The sequence below is a fragment of the Mauremys mutica genome, chromosome 1 (genome assembly GCF_020497125.1).
Source record: "Mauremys mutica isolate MM-2020 ecotype Southern chromosome 1, ASM2049712v1, whole genome shotgun sequence".
In the NCBI taxonomy this organism is placed as follows: domain Eukaryota; kingdom Metazoa; phylum Chordata; order Testudines; family Geoemydidae; genus Mauremys; species Mauremys mutica.
The window spans coordinates 221221758-221242806 of record NC_059072.1 but is presented as its reverse complement, the minus strand read 5'-3'; the positions used below and the strand labels follow the sequence as shown (position 1 = coordinate 221242806).

The 21049-nt window shown below is 41.2% G+C and overlaps 1 protein-coding gene across 6 annotated transcripts in view; it reads left to right on the top strand.

Annotated features, from left to right (window-relative positions):
• Nucleotides 1-21049, top strand: part of POLA1 (DNA polymerase alpha 1, catalytic subunit) — a 350282-nt gene that overhangs the window by 32945 nt on the left and 296288 nt on the right. For all 6 annotated transcript variants that reach the window (XM_045006207.1, XM_045006127.1, XM_045006369.1 and 3 more), the window contains exons 13-17: nucleotides 4159-4233; nucleotides 6063-6201; nucleotides 15961-16115; nucleotides 17925-18009; nucleotides 19583-19644. In XM_045006207.1, coding sequence (XP_044862142.1) covers nucleotides 4159-4233; nucleotides 6063-6201; nucleotides 15961-16115; nucleotides 17925-18009; nucleotides 19583-19644 — 516 coding nt within the window. The remainder of the gene's footprint in view (nucleotides 1-4158; nucleotides 4234-6062; nucleotides 6202-15960; nucleotides 16116-17924; nucleotides 18010-19582; nucleotides 19645-21049) is intronic.

Genomic DNA, 21049 nt, shown 5'->3' with positions numbered 1-21049 from the left:
ACTGTTCATTGGATCCCTAGTTGTGCTTGACATTTGTGATTCCACTATGTATGTGGGCCACTCCTCAAGCAGTTAAGAGAATAGTGAAGCGGAAAAGGTTGCTCTATTGGAAAATAGAGGCAGACATGATGTGGGATAGAGAATAGGTGTCAGAGGAATCTGTTCATAAACATACAGTTCTGCAAAGCAAAATATGCAGAAATTGTGCTAGCAAGGGCATCACAAATTTGGACTGAAGTGCATTGCTAGAGCTGTGTGAGGAAGCTTTATTCAATCACTTCACAAGCACTCATTAACTTTTCTTTCCCTTTTCCCTCTTAATATGTGTGGATAAAATGCAAGTGTCTCTTTGCAGTCCAGACTTGGATGAAGATGAGTACAATGCTAGCATCTTGTTTCTTCAATTAAGTGCTCAGATGGCGCTTCCTACTTTCTTGGAGTATCAAGTTGAGAGTTCACAAAGAATTACAGTATAACTTTGGGATTATTTTGATTTTCTTGGATTAGTGATCAGTGCTGTCATTAAACCCTTGTGTAAAATGTTTGATAAGAGGTTTGAAAGGCAGAGGAAAACAGAGGAAGAATGAATAAAAACACAGGTGTGTAAAATGAGGGGAAAATCAAAATATTGGTGGACAACTCTCTAAATGTTCTAAAGCATGATGGAAATGCAAGTGCTTCCCAAATAGCAGATTCACCCAATAAATATCATACATCTGTGCAGCAATATGTAATTTAGTGCAGTATTTTCAACCTTCAGTAGTGGACAGATTGCATGCTGCTTTGGCACATTCCAGCAACACATTTCATCTATTTCAGATTTTTTTTATGATCAAAATAATTCTGACAAGTTTACCTTTGAATTTTTTTCACTGTTTCTACTTGTATGTTCTTATTATAATGTACTTGTAAATGGGAGATGTAGGTGGGTAGTTTTAAAGATATGCTAGCTCACTGCTCAGGAAGAGAAATCTGAAGAACTCTGAAGTTGAGAAAATAACTAAAGTTTAATGAAGCGGGCTTCAATAACAGTGACTTGAAAGCATATGCTTTGGATTGTCCTTTGAAAAAGTGCTGAAGAATCAGAAGAACTCTTTTTAAAAAAAACAAAACAAAAAAAACCAAAAAACTTGTGCACATGCAGAGTGACAGTTAAAAGATGATACAGTAAGAGATAACAAAGATTAAAATAAAGATACAACTGCAGGTGGAGATTATAGATGTTTGAAAGTGGGGTAAGCCACAGTGCAAAACCCTCTTTTATAAGGCACAACGTGTCTACACTGAGTGTTGCAGTTACCCCAGTACAAGTCTTGTCAGATAGACAGGCCTGTATTTCAGCATGATGACGATAGCTTTATTCATTGCATAGCAAGATATCAAAAAAAGGCCTTCTGTGCGAAGACCAAATGCTGATTTGAGAGAGAGGACTAGCAAATGTTGTTCAGATGGGAATTTGCTACCAGGTCTGAATTGACTTTTCTCTGTATATTAAGACCTAGCTAGATGGGGAAAGCTAGGGGGAATGGTCTCCTATAAAGCTCTGAACACTACATATGCATACTTTAGCTAATCATAGTTCCTACATTGCCAAAAAAGGATGGGAAAAATTAATACCTTTAATCATATGATATGCAGCTTTGTGAACTTTTTTCAAAGAACATGCCTTTTATTGAGGCATTAATACTTCAGTATTAAAATGTGCTTGGCCTGTTCTTTATCTTTCAATAAACAAAACTACAGTACTAAAAAGCTTGCTTTCTAGTTTATGAAAGTTTGCTAATTCTTTGAAATTCTCCTCCCTCAAGTTGCCTTTGATTTCAATGGGAGCTGCAGGATCAGGCCCTAAGAAACAAATACAGCTTTCCTTGAAGTCGATTTTAAAACTGTAAATTAGCTTCTCCAAGGCCAATAGACTTAAACAATTACTTACTTTTTTAAAAAAAGGATTGGTTCTAAAATTTTGTCCTGTAGCTTTAATCTATATATTCCGTTCATCCTTTAACAGTGCTATTTTTGAAATATTTGGAAGAAGTTTTCATTAATTATTTTCTCCATTATAATCAATTTATTTTGAAAAAGACCTTGGTATCTGAAATCCACTTGCTATAAAATTAATCTGCTTTGTTTTCATGTTTAAGTGACAAAGCTACAGTGGCTATGTGCATAGCTGGCTGAAACACAGGGTTTCTGGTTTGTGGGAAATTTTGGTTTTGTTCCATTCAGAGCAAAAATTGAAATTTCCCAGAAACTGGAAATTCCATAAGTTTCATTTTTGAAAACCCCGTCACATGATGTTTCTGAAACAAAATATGCTCTTGGACACCCCAAAAGCTGCTGACTGAAATCGATGTGATTAGCAGTAGCAAAACTGACAAGATTCTCTGAAGAGCAGCGGTGAAACTGACAAGATTCCTGTAAATTTCAGTTGATAGCTGGCAGGGCTTGTACTTTTGCAGCAGCGCTGCTCAAAAATCTCTCCTTACAAAATGATTGAAAATACTTAAGTGAAAATATTGCTACATACCAAGCTGACGTGACCCGCTCAATAGAACTACATCTAATCCATGGCCTGATGATTTATATTGGAACAAAGGGAAGATAACTTCAATCAAGGAAGTGCATGCTTTAAAAAAATAAAACTAAAGTCTTAGAATCAATCTGGGAAACTTTAAAAGATGATCCAAAATGGGTGTATAGGAGAGCTCCTTTTGTGCTGGGGGTAACTTCATGGACACAGAATTGTCAAGTACAGTGACTCCTGTAACACTTCAAAAAAATATAATAGGTATTAGATAGTGAGAGAGAATTTTTTGTATTATTGTCACACCTACAAGCTCCACTCATGAACCAGGACCCCGTTGTACTAGGTGCTGTATGGGACAAAAAGTAAGGACTAAGCTTTGCCAACAGAACCGTCGCACTGGGGAAGTTCTGCTATGCCACCTTTTATGTGGGCCCAGTGGGGCTTCTCGGACACTCTGCATGCTACTGGAAATGTCAGTAACTTAAATCATCGGTTATATAAGAGATACTATGAGAAATGATGATGACATCTGGCATTAGCACATCATCACTTATGGCAGTACTTTTATGTGCGCCGATCATAGCTTTGCCAACACCAAACTTGGGATTGTGAGTAGACTCTGTAAGTCTTAGCATTTCCACATACACCTGCCACTGATTGTGGCAGGAATGGAGTATATTCAAGCCAAGTTGGCCAAGTTCTTGACAAATCAATTTGAAAGCAGCCAATCATTGCTTCTCCTTGTCTAATTTCTGAAAGAACACTTAATGGGCAGGTAGCATTTTTATGGCTCTTTACACTTCACTGTAGTTATGATCAGAGGCTCACATGCTCCCTTTTACTCCATAGTCAGGTTAAATCCAGAAGAAGTGGTTTGAACCTATGTGTTTAAAAAAGACAAGACGGTAGTGGAGTCCTGGTTTATGACTAGGGCCAGTAGGACCTATGGCAATACAAATAACGCGCGCCACAAGTGACTCTTCACCATCCATTTGCATAATGGGTGCAATGTGCTGTTCTCCAGCTGGTGCAACAGCATAGTATAGCCATCCGAATCCTTAGCCTCCAAGAAATGTTAACATAGTTCTGAACAGTAAGGCTGTCTCTACACTGCACAGCTTACAATGGTGTGGCTGTGCCGCTATAGCTGTGCCGTTGTAAGGCATGCAGTGTAGCCACTCTTTGTTGCCAGGAGAGAGCTCTCCTGTTGACAAAACCACTCCCAATGAGGGACAAGTATCTTCGTTGGCTTTGTCTACACTGGTGCTTTTTGTCATTAAAACTTCTGTAGTTTAGGGGTGTTCCCCCACATCCCTGAGTGACAAAAGTTTTAATGATAAAAGTGCAGTGTGGACACGGACTAAGTGTGGTTGGAGCCTACTTTAGCATCACTAGTAACTTTTATGAACATGATGTTAGAGACCTACTTGTCCAATAGCAAAGGGAGGCTAAGCTTCATAGCTGCTGTAAGGAGAGTAATGAGATCAGATAAATGAGAATTTGCATCATGTTTGGTTTTTATTCCTTTCTTTCTCTTATTGGAAAGAATGAATGTTCAGTATACTGATATTTTAAAAAAAAAAATCTTAGCACCTAATACATAGTATTTAAAATGTATTTATTTTGTATAGAAAGTTGAAAAGAATTATGCTTTTGAGATCCCGGATGTTCCAGCGAAGTCTGACTACCTAGAAGTTAGGTACTTGGTGAGTAAAACTTATCTGATGAGAGGCCACATCACTGGAATAATTTTATTGAACTTAATATATGTACTTATGTAAATAAGATTAACTGAATTTTGTCCTTAACTTATGGCTACACCCACTTTGCAACATGTAAACTAGTTGCTTTTTATTTTTAAAATTCGTCTTTTGGAGCTTATTTAACTTAGTGTTGTTTGTTTGTTTGTTTTTCCTTGTATCATTGATATGCTGACCAGTCCCTGCTATAGATAGTTAATTACAATGAAACTGAAAGTGAATAGCAAATTAAAACATTTCAAACAGTATATCATAGATCTACTAAAGCTTTCTATTTATCTCTGTTAGCTGCACTCCCAAAAAAATAAAACACGAAGAAATTAAAACAAAAATCTCATTCATCAATGTTAATGATGGAGGTATTTATTATGGAGGTATTTATTCCTGATTAATCAGGCTTTCTTTGTAATTTTTTTTTTACTTTTGTGCCCTTTGGCCTCTGTTTAAATGATGCATTTAAATGTGTGTAACTTTAAACACCCACGTGGGACTGTTCTCAAGCCTAAAATCAGGTATATGCTTCAAGTGCCTTGTGATTAGCAGGACATTTGTGTATAGTCAGTTTCACCATTTGTATCCATCTTTGATGAGGCACCTGGGCAAGAGAAACTTTCTTTAGAAATGAGGGAAATACAGTAACAGACACAGAAGTTCCCAGCAGGACTCTGGGAGAGGGATAGTAACAACTAATTTTAATCATTTAAAAAAAAATTGACTACGTTTCAAATTGACAGTATTCCCTTCTAAATATCTTTTGTTAATTGCGGAGAAGGGGACATTACAGGCACCATTATAATGCGTTCAGCCACTTTGCAGGGATTAAGGTCATATCTGAAGGGTAAAGTAAAAGCATGTTAGCTGCTCAAAATGCTGCTTTAGCACTTCAGAAGCATTCTAATCTTACTGTCTGCAAACAATGGATGTAGCTGGAAAGCTGTCAGATGCATAAAACAATATAATTAACTTGCAGTATTTATTTAAGCAGTTTCTGTATTAAAAATGTTGATATGTGGGTCATGGCTGATACCAACACACTCTTGTTTCCCATATGGACACAGATTTTGGCGTGTACCTTTTTGGATCAATTTCCTGGCTTATGTGTAGGCTTGCAGATTTCCATTTTTTTTTTATAATTTCCACAGATAATATGGGTTTATTTTTAAGCATTTTTTTCTATTTAAATTTTCACAGTTGGGAAAAAATTAAAGAGGAGGCCAGACAATTTTTTAATTACAGTAGACATTGAGTTTCAAAATTAAGTTTTATAAATCATGAAAACACATTGTCAACATCATATGTCAAAATATACAGAGTAAATATCTTTAAATCAACCAACCATACCTGTTTTTTACTTTTCATTCACTAGTTTGTAACAAGCCTAATTCAAAATTCAATGGATTCTGACTCTTAAGTTCTCAAGCAGAATTTTTCTTACTTTGCATTTCTGTACATTTCAGTTGTTATTGATGGGAATACTTTTTCATTGGTTTGTATAAATTCAGTGAAATAGATGTTTGCAGATATTTACTGGTAAAAATGGAATTAATCAAAACCTACTTATGTAGAGTTCTGTTAAACCAACAGTCTGTATTAAAGCAACTCAAGAAGTATCATTCTGTGTGATGGCGTTTCACTCCTGTGAAACTGGCACATTTCAGATATGGTTTAGTTTGTTCATACTGCTGCTTGAGCATAATATGTTGACTCTCCCACCCTCCTTTTTTTTTTTTTTTTTTAAGTAATACAATGACTTATCCCTTTCTTTTGATTGTCAGGCTGAATTCCCCCGGCTTCCTCAAGATCTGAAAGGAGAGACGTTTTCTCATGTATTTGGAACGAACACTTCTAGCCTGGAACTTCTCTTGATGAGTAGGAAGATCAAAGGACCATGCTGGCTGGAAATAAAAAATCCACGTATGAGGATTTGCATGTCAAATACATAATAGATTGCTGAAAAATAAATTTGGAAGGGGATGGTAGATGAGTTGCTCAGTACAGTTCTATCTTGTCAAATCTTTTAGATTAGAAGTCCCTGAGGGCAGTATTATGAGAAGTGATGTTTTTAGATTTCATAAACAGGACCTATTAGAAAGCAGTTTATTCTGAGAGGCAAGCAAGGTTTGCCTATTTGGTCTATTTTCAGTGTTGACTGCTCTTGAGCTGATTTCTTCCTTTGCTTCCTTCTCCTCCCCCCTTCCCCTCCCCCCCCCAATTCTGTACTCTCTGTTTTGTGCTCTTCGGGACTTGATCCTTCAGAATGTCGCTTTTTTATACAAAAAGATATAGCCTGTGGACAACGGCACCACAGTAGTAAGGTGACTGGACTTGTGATACTCCCTTAAAGAGGAGTGGGAAGGAAAAACTTGATATGATTCTGTGACCGAATTTCTAAATGGTTCCGAGTGTCAGTTTAGCTCCAGCAATGCCACAGTGTAAAATGTTACAGGAATTTAGGCAGTTGCCATGCTTGGCTTAAAGACAATGTCTGATCATAAGTGTTTAATTTTAACTTTACTCTGACTTCTGGAACTGTTTCTGGATAATACCCAGTACAAATTACTCCATCAATAGTTTACACAAAATGACACGGTTGGAAACACCCCATTGTGCTTTCAACTTAGGTCATTGTTTGAGTGTTTGTCTATGGGGATCCCACTCTGTGTGCAAGTGCACCTCATATACATTGAGAATCTTTGAATATTAATGTCTCTGGCGCCAGGCCTACTCTCGCCATGTCTTCATGTTCCCAGGAACCCCAGCGCATAAAGGGCTGAGCAGCTGCAACCATCTCGTAGTTCCTCTTACCAGCTGTGGCAGTGAGATGGAACCAGGAAGTCTGCCTGCTGCCTCTTAGTCCATTCTCCAAATCTATCCTTATATAGCTTGTTAGGGTTAATTCCTTAAATATCTCTCCCATTTTCTTTAATTTTTACTTTACGTTTATTCTTTGTTGTTTAAAAAAAACCCAACAACTTATTTTCTCTCAGCACCTTGTGCTACAACCACTTAAAACAGCAGTTTCAAATCCTGCCCATCTTGTGACTGGCTTATTCCCCTTCCAGACAGTTTGTTTTTGTTTTGGTGAGAGCCTTGTGCCTAATAGATGCTCCATCAGCCAGTTGTCCCTTCTCCAGAACAAGAAAATCGAGAGAGGCTAAAATTGTGTCTTATAGAGCAGCCTGTGAGGGGCATTTCAGACCCACAAGAATGGGCATGGAGCTCCAAGATGGGACTTTCCACCTCTTACTCTGTGTGCTCCGGTGACATCCAGGATGCAACGGCAAAGACTGGTATCCATAAGAAATCAAATCTGGGATCGACTGGTCATAAGACTTGGTAGCCAAAGACAAGCTTAGCACTGTTAGCAGCTCCAGCAACAAAGACAAGTACTGCCTCTTCCACACTGAGGAAAAGGAGATCAGAGCATTAGATCAAACATGGTACCTGGTACAGATCTTACTTCCTTGAGAAAGGAAAAGTTGAGAGGCCTCAAGGAGAGCTATTTCCTTTACACTCAGCTGTTTGGAGGAGAGTGAAGTCCTCTCGTACTAAAGGGGCAAGTGACAATGATTCAACTTTCTTCTTGGCACTGAAGGGCTCTGAGGCTACTCTGGTCCCTACATCTGATACAGATTCCTTGAAACCAAAAATTGAAATACTGACACTATCAACTGAGGAACTAACTGTTGTTTTGGCTTTGCATTATTGGGGTTATTTCAGGTTGAAGTTGCAGGAGCTGTCAGAGGCATGTATCCCGAGAAAGGGAAAACGGTTCGTAGGTAGCAGTTTTAGACCGAGCTGGATGAGCAAGTGTCTTAGAGGAGTGATTAAGAAAAAACAGAAAGCGTACAAGGAGTGGAAAATGGGAGGGATCAGCAAAGAAACCTACCTTATTGAGGTCAGAGGGTGTAGGGAAGCAGTGAGAAAGGCAAAGAGCCAGGTGGAGATGGACCTAGCAAAGGGGATTAAAACCAATAGCAAAAGGTTTTTTAGCCATATAAATAGGAAGAAAACCAAGAAGGAAGAAGTGGGACCGCTTAAAACTTTAAACGGAGTGGAGATTAGGGATAATCTTGGCATGGCTCAATATCTGAACGAATATTTTGCCTCGGTCTTTAATGAGGCTAATGATGGGCTAAGGAATAGTGATAGAGGGACTGATGGGAATGGAGATATGGGGGAAGACATTACGGTATCTGAGGTGGAAGCCAAACTTGAACAGCTTAACGGAAGTAAATCGGGGGGCCTGGATAATCTTCATCCTAGAATATTAAGGGAATTGGCGAGTGAAATTACAAGCCCGTTAGTGATGATTTTTAATAAATCTCTAAACTCGGGGGTTGTACCGTGTGGGATTAGAATGTGAGATACTGAGCTGATTATGCTGGGAGTTGTGTGTGAAGGACTGGCCTTGGGCTTGTTCTCATTGGCCAGCTAATTGTAAATAGGATACAGGTGTGTAGGATAATTACCCTATGGGTTACAGCTGCAGCTGTGTTGATTTGATTAATCAATTAGCCACCATCTTGTATATAAGAGCATGCTGGGAAATGAATAAAGAGGCATATGCATATACACACACGCTGTCTCTCTCTCTCTCTCTCTGCTTGGGCTCTGTTCCTGCTCGAGTGTGATGCAACAAATGGTGACCCCGATGTGATGCAACAAATGGCGGAGAAGCTGCAGGCATTGATGCCGATGGCCTGAGAAAAAGGAGACGTGCCTGAGCTCAGTGTTGCGTGGCTAGGAGCCGCAAGAAAGCCCAATAAGAAAGGAGGCGCACCTGAGCTCAGAGTCGAAGCAGCGGCCGCAGGGCGTCCGAAAAGAGGCGCACCTGAGTTCAGTGTTGCGTGGCTAGGAGCCGCAGGAAGTCCCAAAAAGAAAGGAGGCGCACCTGAACTCAGTGGTGAGCGGCAAGCTGCAGGGCGTCTGAAAAGGGAGCCCAGGGAAGAGCGGCTATAAGTCGCAGGGAAGAAGGGCGGCTATAAGTCGCAGAGATAAGCGGCGGCTATAAGTCGCGGAGAAGAAGGGCGGCTATAAGTCGCAAAAGAAGGGCAGAGCAGTTAAAAGGGAGGCTGAGCCCAGGGAAGAGCGGCTATAAGTCGCAGAAAGGGCAGAGCAGTTGCCATGGAAACCGCTGTGGAAGCGGAAGATATGCATCGCGGAGCGGGGCAGGCTGCAGGAGGGAGACCAGGTCTTACCAGTTAATGATGTTGATTTCCAGGACATTGAGCACAGCAAGTGTTGAGATCCTTAAGACTGCCCGGGAGATCATCATGTGGGATTGTTACTTCCCCTACAATTACCAGAGTCCTCTAGACTCCATGCTGTGAAACAAGGAGGAGCTTGGAACTTTGAAATCAAGCTGGAGGCGGGGGTGGAGAAGATCAAGGTCTCTCAGGCAGCTGCAGAACTTTAGTAGGAGTTCTCTTCAAGCATGAACAGCTGCCTTTCCTTCTAAAGAAAACACTATCTCTGTGCCATTGAGTGCATGTTAAAATATATAAGAACTCAGTTTTAATAAGAGAACAGTGTTGCTAAATGGAAAGGTTTTTTGTTTTGTTTTTAAATTTTTAAGACTTGGGAGTTAACTCAGACTGCTTTGCAGCTGCCTTTAAATCAGTATGTGATGTTTTTTATAGAAATTGCCTTACAGATTTGATTCTTATGACACACTCACTACAGAATGTCCAACTTGTTTACTGTTTTTATTTGTGCTTCTCAAGATATTGTTTTGAAAATTGTGCTAGAGAAGCTATATTGGAGAGTTAAAGCTATAACTGCTTTTTAGTTTTTACAATTCTATCACTTGCTTAAGAAATTTTGTGTTTAGTGTACCATGCAATTATTATTATTAAGAGTTATGTTTTGTGTTTTTTGTTTTGTCTTGTGATGTCTTCTGGCCAGAATTGTTGTTGTTGTTGTTAAGTGATGTGTTTTTAACAGAGAAGGGGGAATACCCCCCCCATCCTCAGTGTCAGTTTGATCGCCTGACATCTGAGGAATGCTTTGGCAAAACAGAGAGGGGGGAATCCTGTAAAATTCACATCACTTGTTTGTTGTATTTTGTCTTTGTTTGTTTGGTGTTTTTGCGGTTATATGTTAATGATTGCATGGTTATATAGGTTTTAATTTTTGGCTTGTGAACAGATTATTTAGTGGTCGTGTATTGTGATTTTATTTGAAGGCTCTGAGGCAGATCCTCAGCTGGTGTTATTTTACACCAGCTGAGGACCTGCACCTATCTGTTTTAAACATTATTGTTCTTTAGTTTTTCACCATAATATTTATTATGATAATTTAAACTTCTTGGACAAGACTAAGATAGATTGTGGTGTTATGTTGTTATAAGTTGGAAATGTTTTGTGAATGTTTTTTATCCTCTTTTCCTTTCCCTCTTCTTTATTTTGAATAGAGGGGGGAGATGTGGGATTAGAATGTGAGATACTGAGCTGATTATGCTGGGAGTTGTGTGTGAAGGACTGGCCTTGGGCTTGTTCTCATTGGCCAGCTAATTGTAAATAGGATACAGGTGTGTAGGATAATTACCCTATGGGTTACAGCTGCAGCTGTGTTGATTTGATTAATCAATTAGCCACCATCTTGTATATAAGAGCATGCTGGGAAATGAATAAAGAGGCATATGCATATACACACACGCTGTCTCTCTCTCTCTCTCTGCTTGGGCTCTGTTCCTGCTCGAGTGTGATGCAACAGTACCGTTTGACTGGAGTTTAGCTAATATAGTTCCTATATTCAAGAAGGGGAAAAAAAGTGACCAGGGTAACTAAAGGCCTGTTAGTTTAACATCTGTAGTATGCAAAGTCATGGAAAAAATTTTAAAGGGGAGAGTGGTTACGGACCTTGAGGCCGATGGCAATTGGGACAAATTACAGCATGGTTTTACGAAAGGTAGATCGTGCCAAACCTACCTGATCTACTTCTTTGAGAAAGTAACAGATTTTTTAGACAAGGGAAATGCGGTGGATCTAATATATCTTGATTTCAGTAAGGCGTTTGATACGGTACCGCATGAGGAATTACTGGTTAAATTGGAAAAGATGGGGATCGAAATGAAAATCCAGAGGTGGATAAGGAGCTGGTTAAAGGGGAGACTGCAGAGGGTCGTATTGAAGGGTGATCTGTCGGGTTGGAGGGGGGTTACCAGTGGAGTTCCTCAAGGTTCGGTTTTGGATCCGATTTTATTCAATCTATTTATCACTGACCTCGGAACCAAAAGTAGGAGTGGGCTGATAAAGTTTGCGGATGACACAAAGTTGGGAGGTATTGCCAATTCGGAAAAGGATCGTGATATCCTCCAGGGAGATTTGGATGACCTTGTAAACTGGAGTATTAGTAACAGGATGAAATACAATAGTGAGAAGTGTAAGGTTATGCATTTAGGGATGACTAACAGGAATTTTAGTTATAAGCTGGGGACGCACCAGTTGGAAGTAACGGAGGAGGAGAAGGACCTAGGAGTCCTGGTTGATCGTAGGATGACTATGAGTAGGCAATGTGATGTGGCCGCTAAAAAAGCTAATGCGGTCTTGGGATGCATTAGGCGAGGTATTTCTAGTAGAGATAAGGAGGTGCTAGTCCCGTTATATAAGGCGTTGGTGAGACCTCATTTGGAGTATTGTGTGCAGTTTTGGTCTCCCATGTTTAAGAAGGATGAAATCAAACTGGAACGGGTACAAAGAAGGGCCACTAGAATGATCCGAGGAATGGAAAGCCTGTCGTATGAAAGGAGACTTGAGGAGCTCGGTTTGTTTTCCTTAACCAAAAGAAGGATAAGAGGAGATATGATTGCACTCTTTAAATATATCAGAGGGATAAATACCAGGGAAGGATAGGAATTATTTCAGCTCAGTGCTAATGTGGACACGAGGACAAACGGATATAAATTGTCAGTCAGGAAATTTAGGCTTGAAATTAGACGAAGGTTTCTAACCATCAGAGGAGTGCAATTCTGGAACAGCCTACCGAGGGAAACAGTGGGGGCAAAGGATCTCCATGACTTTAAGATTAAGCTAGATAAGTTTATGGAGGGGATGGTATGATAGGATAACGGGTTTAGTCAATAGGTCAATAACATGCCACAATGGTAATTAGTACAAAGGGTCAATGATAGGATATTGTTAGCCTTTTTCCAGAGGGTCTGGCTGGAGAGTCTTGCCTGCATGCTCGGGGTTCAGCTGATCGCCATATTTGGGGTCGGGAAGGAATTTTCCTCCAGGGTAGATTGGCAGTGGCCCTGGAGGTTTTTTGCCTTCCTCCGAAGCATGGGGCAGGGGTCGCTTGCTGGTAGATTATCTGCTACTAGAAGTCTTTAAATCATGATTTGGAGCATTCAACAGCAGAGTCAAGGGAGAGAATTATTTCAGGAGTGGGTGGATCGGCTTATGTGGCCTGCATCTTGCATGAGGTCAGACTAGATGATCATAATGGTCCCTTCTGATCTTGAATTCTATGATTCTATGTGATGGAAGTTCTCTTTTCCTATACCAGTTTTTTCTTCTGAGTGTGCATCATCTGGCACTGACTCAAATGTCTAAGCTCCTGGTACAGACATTGCCTGAGAGATCAGCACTGCAGATAGAGGAGACCTTTTCCTGACCATACTTTCTTCTCCATCCAGTGCCGCTGGGAGCCTTCACCTCATCACTCTCCAAGATCAGGAGATAATTCATTCCTCCAGACCAGAATCCCTCATTTCAGAGCCCCAGCTTACCCACCATATGGATGGCAGGGACCCAGCCAACTGTATCCTAACTAACCTGGTTAACCATATTCATACAACTTTCCAGCTATGTCTGTTTAGGCTTACTAGGCTGCTTTTAGATGTGGGTCTCCTTCCTGATTGTCGCATTCTCCTGTGGCCTCAAGTTTCAAGACCTCCCACGGAAGTTCTCAGGGATGGGAGTGGATAAAGAGGAATTAGGTCCTGAACCACTGGACTGGTACCTTTCAACTTCTCCCACAGACCCATCATCATCATGTCCTGAAAAGGCAGGCTCTTTTGCCCTCATACCAGCTCCAGATGATTTCAGAACTTTTCAAGACCTAGTATCTTGAGTTGTTGGTACTTTGGAGATTGAGACATCAGTGATTGTGGAAAAGGCCCATCAGTTATTTGCTTTCCTCATCTTTTGGGCAGTTTAGCAAGGCCTATAAATGAAGGCATTTTGGAGCCAGCTAAAGATACCAGGGCCCTGATATCCTCGCCCAGCTGCAAAGCAAGTGGGGGGGAAAAAAGATATTAAGTTTTCAGAGAGGGGCTTTCGAACCATCCTGTATACCTCTGACCCCTGTGTCTTTGGTAGTCCCTGTGGCATAGGAGAAAGCTAGGCAGCCTGGCCTACCACATGCTACTTCTGAAGATAAGTTTCCAGAAAGCTTGATCTCGTTTGAAGGAAAGCTTACTCCTGCACTTTGCTCCAACTACTCATAGCAATTACTAAGCATTGTTCACGAAGTATGATTTTTTGGCATGGGACCAAGTTATCTTCCTCTGTGAACAAGCTTCCTCCAGAAGCTAAGGAGGAACTAAAGTCTGTAATCTTTGAATGGCAACTGGTGGCAAAATCATCTCTCCAAGTGGCTATGGACGTTTTTGATACTGCAGCTTGATGTGTGGCTTATGGCAGCTATAGTGGAGAGGCTTTATGGCTTGAAGTGTCAGGCATCACAAAGGAGATACATAACACTTAAAGGAATTGCCCTTTGAGAGGGCAGACTTATTTTGCAGTTGATCAGACGAAGTCTTGCTGCGTTCCTTGAAAGACTCCAAAGCCACATTCACATCTGAACAACTTGCATATCAGGGCCATGGTATAAATCCCCAGAGATTTCAATCTGAGTCCACCTATTCTCAACAATGGCCTCCTGATTATCCTCTGAGGATGAAACCCATGTGTCCTCAAAGGAGGCCACCTGCTGCAGTCACCAGCCACTGTGACTTCATTGAGACAGCATGTTTGACATAAAGGTCAAGAGTCATAACCTAGCCAGACTAGAACCATCCCTGAACCCTATCTTTGGATGCCATCTTTTCCTGTTTTGTCATATTTGGACTGGAATAGCCAACAATAAATGGGTGCTAGAAGTCCTCTTCTATAGGTAGGCTATGAAATTCCAGTCTCTGCCTCCTCTCCCCCATCCATCTGCGGTGACCCTTCTCCTGAAAACCAGCTGAAAGAATTAGCGGCCTCCCTGCTTCTCCTCGGAGGCGTAGAGAAGGTGGAACTTTAAAAAAAGATGCCTGATGTTTCCTTACTGTGAGGGAAAAAATAGGATCTTTGTCCAAACAAAGGTCACATTGACCCCACACTTGAAATTGTTACACTTGATAACCAGCCAACATCCAAGCTAAGAGGCACAGACAGAGACTGTTATATGTATGAGAAATCCTATGGTGATGCAGGAGTCCCTAATGAGTAATGAAAAATCTACTTGGAGGTGGAAAGATTTTCTTTTGGGGCAGCCCAGCGCAACCTTGATCCGTTGGAGGTTCCTGTTACCAAGATCCTTGATTATATCATCCATCTACATTTTTCTGGATTCTCATTCAGTTCAATTACAGCCCCACCTTGCAGAAATTCTGGCATGCCACCCACCCTGAGTCATGTTAGTTTTTATCCCATACTATTGCATCCAGATTTTTAAGTGTTTCTTCCCACTGATTTACGGAGCCACCTCCCAAATGGGATCATAATATTGTCCTTTGAGGCCTCCCTTTGAACCCTCTTCTGAATACTCTATACCACCTTACTCTCAAGACAGCTTTTTATCATCCCCACTATGTCAGACAGAAGGGTCAGTGAACTGAGAGGAGAAGAAACGTCATATTTTAGCTGTATTGAGGGTCTTGCTATGCTACCTGACTAGGACAAAGCCCATTATAAACAATGCCCCTGTCTTTTTTGTTGTTATAAGTAGTGGTTCCAGAGGACGTGCCATTTTTTCCCCAGAGAATATTTAAATGGATCACCTAGTGTATTTCATTCTTCTGTCATCTGGCTGATGTTTCTTTTCCTCTAAATACCACAGGTCATTTGACTAGCGCTCAGGCTTTAGCAGATGAGGAAGTATCCCCATTATCTCAGAACTGCAAGGCAGCCATTTGAAGTAGTCCCCTCACTTTTGTTAAACATTATGTCCTTGACGTGGCTGCAAGAGCAGATGCCAAATTTGGGAGGGCAGTGTTAAAATAGCTAGTTAGAGGTAGTGTGTACTCCTCAATCCGACCTTCCAGATAGGGCACTGCTTTCCAGTCACCTAGAGGTGGTATCCACATAGACAAATGTTCAAAGAATGAAAAACAGTTACTTACCTTATAGTAACTGTGTTTTTTCAGGATATTTTGTTGGTGTGGATCCTGCAACCTGCCCTTCTTCCCTGGTTTTTCAGAATCTCCCTTAAATGATTATTCTGAATGAGCAAGGGAACTGACTGATGGTTATGGCTTCTCTGCCCTTGGTTAGGGGACACAAGGACATGCAGGGCACAAACAGATGCTGCTTTTGGATGATTTTCATCTCTCAGGTGTACTTAGAGGGATTCGCATGGACAAAACAAATTGGAGAACCAGTTATTGTAAGGTAACCATTTCCTCCCCTTCCCCCCATCATGACCTTATCGTTCTTTTAAGTGGCTCATTTGTTTCCACAGAGCCCTTGAGTCAGTCAGTCAGTTGGTGTAAGGTGGAGGCAACGGCACTGAAACCTGACTTGGTGAATGTAGTTAAAGATCTTCCTCCTCCTCCTCTTGTGATCATGTCTCTCAGCATGAGGACAATTCAGAATGTGAAGACTCACCAGCATGAGGTAAATCATCAGCTTTGGTGATGTTTAATTTTTTTTTTTTTTTTTTTTGGTATGGCATATGCTAAGTAAGAATTAGTAACTGGAAGAACTTCACCAGCCAAATGTCTGCAATAGACCTGATTCTGTGGATCTGATTCTGCAATGAGATCTGTGCAGGTGAACCCCTCTATAATCTGATGTATCCATCTGCTCAGAGCTCATTACAAGATCAGGGTCTCAGTTTGTATATAAAATTTTGTTTTTTTTTTTTATGGAAAACACCTCAAAATGCAATCTTTGGTTATAGTAGACGAAATAAATCTTTTTCTTTTAAAGAAACACACAACAGATTATATATACCCAGTAACATGGCTTTTACATGTTACATATTCTGATTAAAATAAAGGATTACCTCTGATACATTTTTAAAGCATAATAGGAAACAGATTTAAACTCGCATACTAGCTATTGTGCTGCTGCCACTTTTTATTCATCAAGATAGAAAACCACAGCAGTGGATTTATTCATCAAGATAGAAAACCACAGCAGTCAACATTTTGGAGTTTTGTTCCAAATCCAGAGGTGGGCAACCTGTGGCCCACAGGCCGCACGTGGCCCATCAGGGTAATCCACTGGTGGGCCGCAAGACAGTGTTTACGTTGACTGTCCACAGGCATGGCTGCCTGCAGCTCCCACTGGCTGTGGTTTGCTGTTCCTGGCCAATGGGAGCTGTGGGAACCGACGTCCAGCACGTCTCTGCGGCCCACGCTGCTTCCTGCAGCTGCCATTGGCTGGGAACGGTGAACCGCGGCCACTGGGAGCTGCGGGCTGCCGTGCCTGTGGGTGGTCAATTTAAACACTGTCTCGCGGCCTGCCAGCAGATTACCCTGACGAGCCATGTGCAGCCCGTGGACCATAGGTTGCCCACCACTGCTTTAGACTACCCACTGTAATTAAATGCTTTAAACTTTTTATATTTTAAACATGTTAACAAGTTGGCCTCACTGTGTTACTTTCTAAAACTTGCACTAACAAGAATAAAGTTTCAAAAAAGCTAAAGCTAATACTGACCTACTAGCCTGTAGTACAAGATACCAGTATGGATTATATGTAACGTCACAGATTATTTATACAGACAATTGTTTCCAACAAACTCTTTTATTAAAGCTGGTCAGAAGCATTCCAGCAAAACGTTTTTTGTCAGAGTTTGGTCAATTCACCAAAACTGAAACATTCTGCGGAGAGCAGGTTCCAACGGAATCTGCCAGTTTGCCTGCCTGCATCCTCAGCTGCTGGTCTAGTGCCTTGCTGAAGAGCCTGCTCTTTCCAGGCTTCTGGCTCCTCAGTGAGCTGAGAGCTTGTGCCTCTTCGGCACCCCAGGGTTCCAGGCAGTCATCCTATCAGAGTGTCCCAGGGTTGGGGACCACAGGCTCTGTCCCCCATTCCTTGGTGCTTCATTTCCTATTTGCAGAAAACGTCAACATTTTGGAGTTTTGTTCCAAATCAGAAGAAAACTCAATCTTGAAATACCAAAATTCTTCATGAAGCAGGGTTGCCTCTCTCCACCTGGTTCTGTATTTGATATCAAAATCCAGTAGTAGTATTTCTTGACTGGTAGCTTGTGCTACTTACGATCAATAAACAATGTTGAAAACTTCAGCAATTTGCAGTTGAAATTCACTTGAAGTAGGCAATTGCCTTTTTAAAAAAAGGAATAATTGGAGAAGGCTGTTCAAAAGCAAGTGGAGGGATAAAGGCAATTTGATACTGTTAACCTGATGTAAATATGCAGATGCATATTATCATAGTATTTCTCATTTCTTGGTGTAGGTCATGGCTGTTGCAGCTCTAGTCCATCAAAAATTTTGTTTGGATAAAGCACCTCCTCAGCCTCCTTTCCAGACACACTTCTGTGGTGAGTAATTGGACCAAGTTATGGGTAGAGCAATTTTATTGGAGAGAAATGCAAGCAATAATTTATATGTGAACAGTCCTTTCCCCACAGTCTGTAAGTAGTAATGGATGATGCCTGAGTGGTGGTGGGGAGAGAGCTAATTAGGTGAGGTGTGTGGATCTTTTTTCACTACTCCACGGTTTCCTCCCTGTTTTTAAACTTAGTTGCTATGACATTTATTTGGTAGAAATCTTTAGGGTTTGTCTATGAAGGCAAAGTAACCTCCCTCCAAATATCCTCTGCCTCTCTTTCTCTTCTTGCTTGTTGCTTTTTAAAAAAAAAAAGATACTATTATTTAATTTAAAAACGGTTCAGTCTTTTAAAGTAAAAGTTCAGCTAGAAGCAGGCCAGCAATAGCTTCAGTTGAACTCCTTTTTAAAAGGCTGAGTTGAGATCTCAAGGCAGTAATATGAAAACTTAAAAGATGCACAGCTGAACATGTGGGTGTGGTCAACTGGATTATCAACCCAGAATGCCTTTACGTAGCCCCAGATTTCAATTGATAGTCATGTAGAGTTTTGGAGGCCCATAGAGGAGCTAGAATGTGAACTGCAAGTGCTACCATGGCACAGTTTGAGAACGGCTAATGACTTATAATTAGGGTTTAGGTTTGAAAGGATTAGATTTTTATTGATAAAGGTTTATAAATATCAATTTCACCACTCACGCAAATGATGAAAAAATATTTCCATCGATGATGATCAAAATTTACAGGTAGACAAAGTAAGAAAAATACTGCTTGGGAACTTAATAGAGTATGATTTATGGATATTAATTTGTATATTTTAACACGGGATGTCGACAATTTGTTTTAACAGTTACAAAGCTTTAACTTTTTGAATCTCAACATCTACCATTAAATCATTTTGCCTGCCCCTCCTCTTTTTTCCTGATTCCTCCCATAATTTTCCATAACTGTGAACATTTAGAAAAAAATGCTTAAAAATAAACTATTTTTATCTATCAATTATTTAAAAAATCTAATTCTGCCAACCCTACATCTAATAGTTTTACTTTTATTGGATTTATTTATTGCTAATTTCTTTTAAACTAAATGCCACTCTGAAAAACATAAAATCCATATACTTTTAACTCAAAAGCCATGGTAGAGTTTAAATTTCTTTAAACGTAGCTGAGATTTTTTTTTTATAGATGTCCCTGTTAAAAGCAAGATGTTAGATTAGATTGTCTTCTGTTTATGTGTTCTGGCTTAGTGACTCGTCAATTTCCAGCCCAGAAAACTATCATTTTAATCAAGTTTAAACTCTTGAATTTAGTTTTATAGTAGATAGCTTCATTTTAATTCAGTTGTTGAGTCTTGGCATGGACTTGATTTCATTTTGTCTCTTGTACAGTGCCAAGCATACAGTTACTATATAATAAGATAAGGCTGCATTTCTTCCAGACCCATTGATCCCAAGACTCTTAAATTAAAAAGATATTCTTACCAAAAAACCCCCCCAACTTCTAACAAATGACATTGTTTTTCATACCATATGCTCAAATGAGACCAAACCACTTATTTCTTTTGCAGTTATTTCCAAACCAAATGATTGTATTTTCCCTTATGACTTCAAAGAAATCATTAAAAGCAAGGTAACTTTTTTTTCTTAGCATTCAGAATAGAATGCCTTTTGAGATACTGCCTTTGAATTGTGGTAGAAGAGTTTTGGATGGAGCAGTTTACAGCGCTAGCTTTTGTCTCTGTAAATGTACATTCAAATCTTTACTTTACATCATCTTTGAAAACATATCTGCTGATCTGTCAGTACTTATATTACAAAACTGTCATATAATTTGGCACAGTTGGCAGTTCAAAAGGTTCAGGAAGAATGTTACAGATAAGATTTGAGGTACATCGGCAGAGCTTTGTGGGGCAGTTTTACATTGTATTTTATTTTGTTATACTTATTTCAAGCTGGTTGTGTTAGACCAGAGGTGGGCAAACTACAGCCCACGGGCCACGTCTGGCTTGCGGGACCCTCCTGCCTGGCCCCTAAGCTCCTGCCCCGGGATGCTAGCCCCTGGCCTCTCCCCTGCTATTCCCCTTCCCCCGCAAACTCAGCTCACTGCGCTGCTGGCACAATGCTCTGGGCGGCGGGGCTGCAAGCTCCTGGGGCAGTGCAGCTGCAGAGCCAGGGCTCTGTGTTGTGCAATGGCGTGGCTGGCTCCAGCCGGGCAGCATGGCTGCCTGTCCTGCTGCTCTGGGCAGTGCGGCTGTAGAGCCGCCAGCCACCAGTGCTCCAGGCAGCACGGTAAGGGGGCAGGGAGTGGGGGGGTGGGGGCGTTGCATAGAGGGCAGGGGAGTTCAGGGTGGTTGTCAGGGGGCGGGGGTGTGGATAGGGGTTGGTACGGTCAGAGGGCGGGCAATAGAGGGGTTGAATGGGGACAGGAGTCCCGGGGTGGGGGGTGGGGGGACAGCCAGGAAGGAAAGAAGGGGGAAGAGTTCTGGGGGCGGTCAGGGGACAGGGAGAAGGGGTGGTTGGATGGGGCAGGAGTCCTGGCGGTTGGGGGTGGGGTGGCGCATCATGGGACAGGGACCAGAGGGAGGGGGGATGGTGCAGGAGTCCCGGGGGGGGTGTCAAGGAGCGAGAAGCAGGGGGGGGGGGTCAGATACGGGGTGAGGGCTGGGCCATGCCTGGCTGTTTGGGGAGGCACAGCCTCCCCTAACCCGCCGTCCATACAATTTTGGCAGCCGGATGCAGCCCTCAGGCCAAAAAGTTTGCCTGCCCCTGTGTTGGACTCTCATTTTCTTGTGCATAAAGTCCATCAAAATTTCTTGAAAAAAATCCTCTTTTCATTTTTAAAGAGGCACTAAAAAGTTTGGCAGAACAAAAATGTAACCTACTCTTTTTTTTGTGTGTGATATTAAGCCTGTGGGCAAATGTTATGTATATCATATGTAGCACTGTCTTGCTGTTCCTGACTCCTAACAAGATTCTTGAAACACTTGAACCCAAAAAGCGAAACAGAAAACGGTATGTGAGAAAAGCTTTCTGTA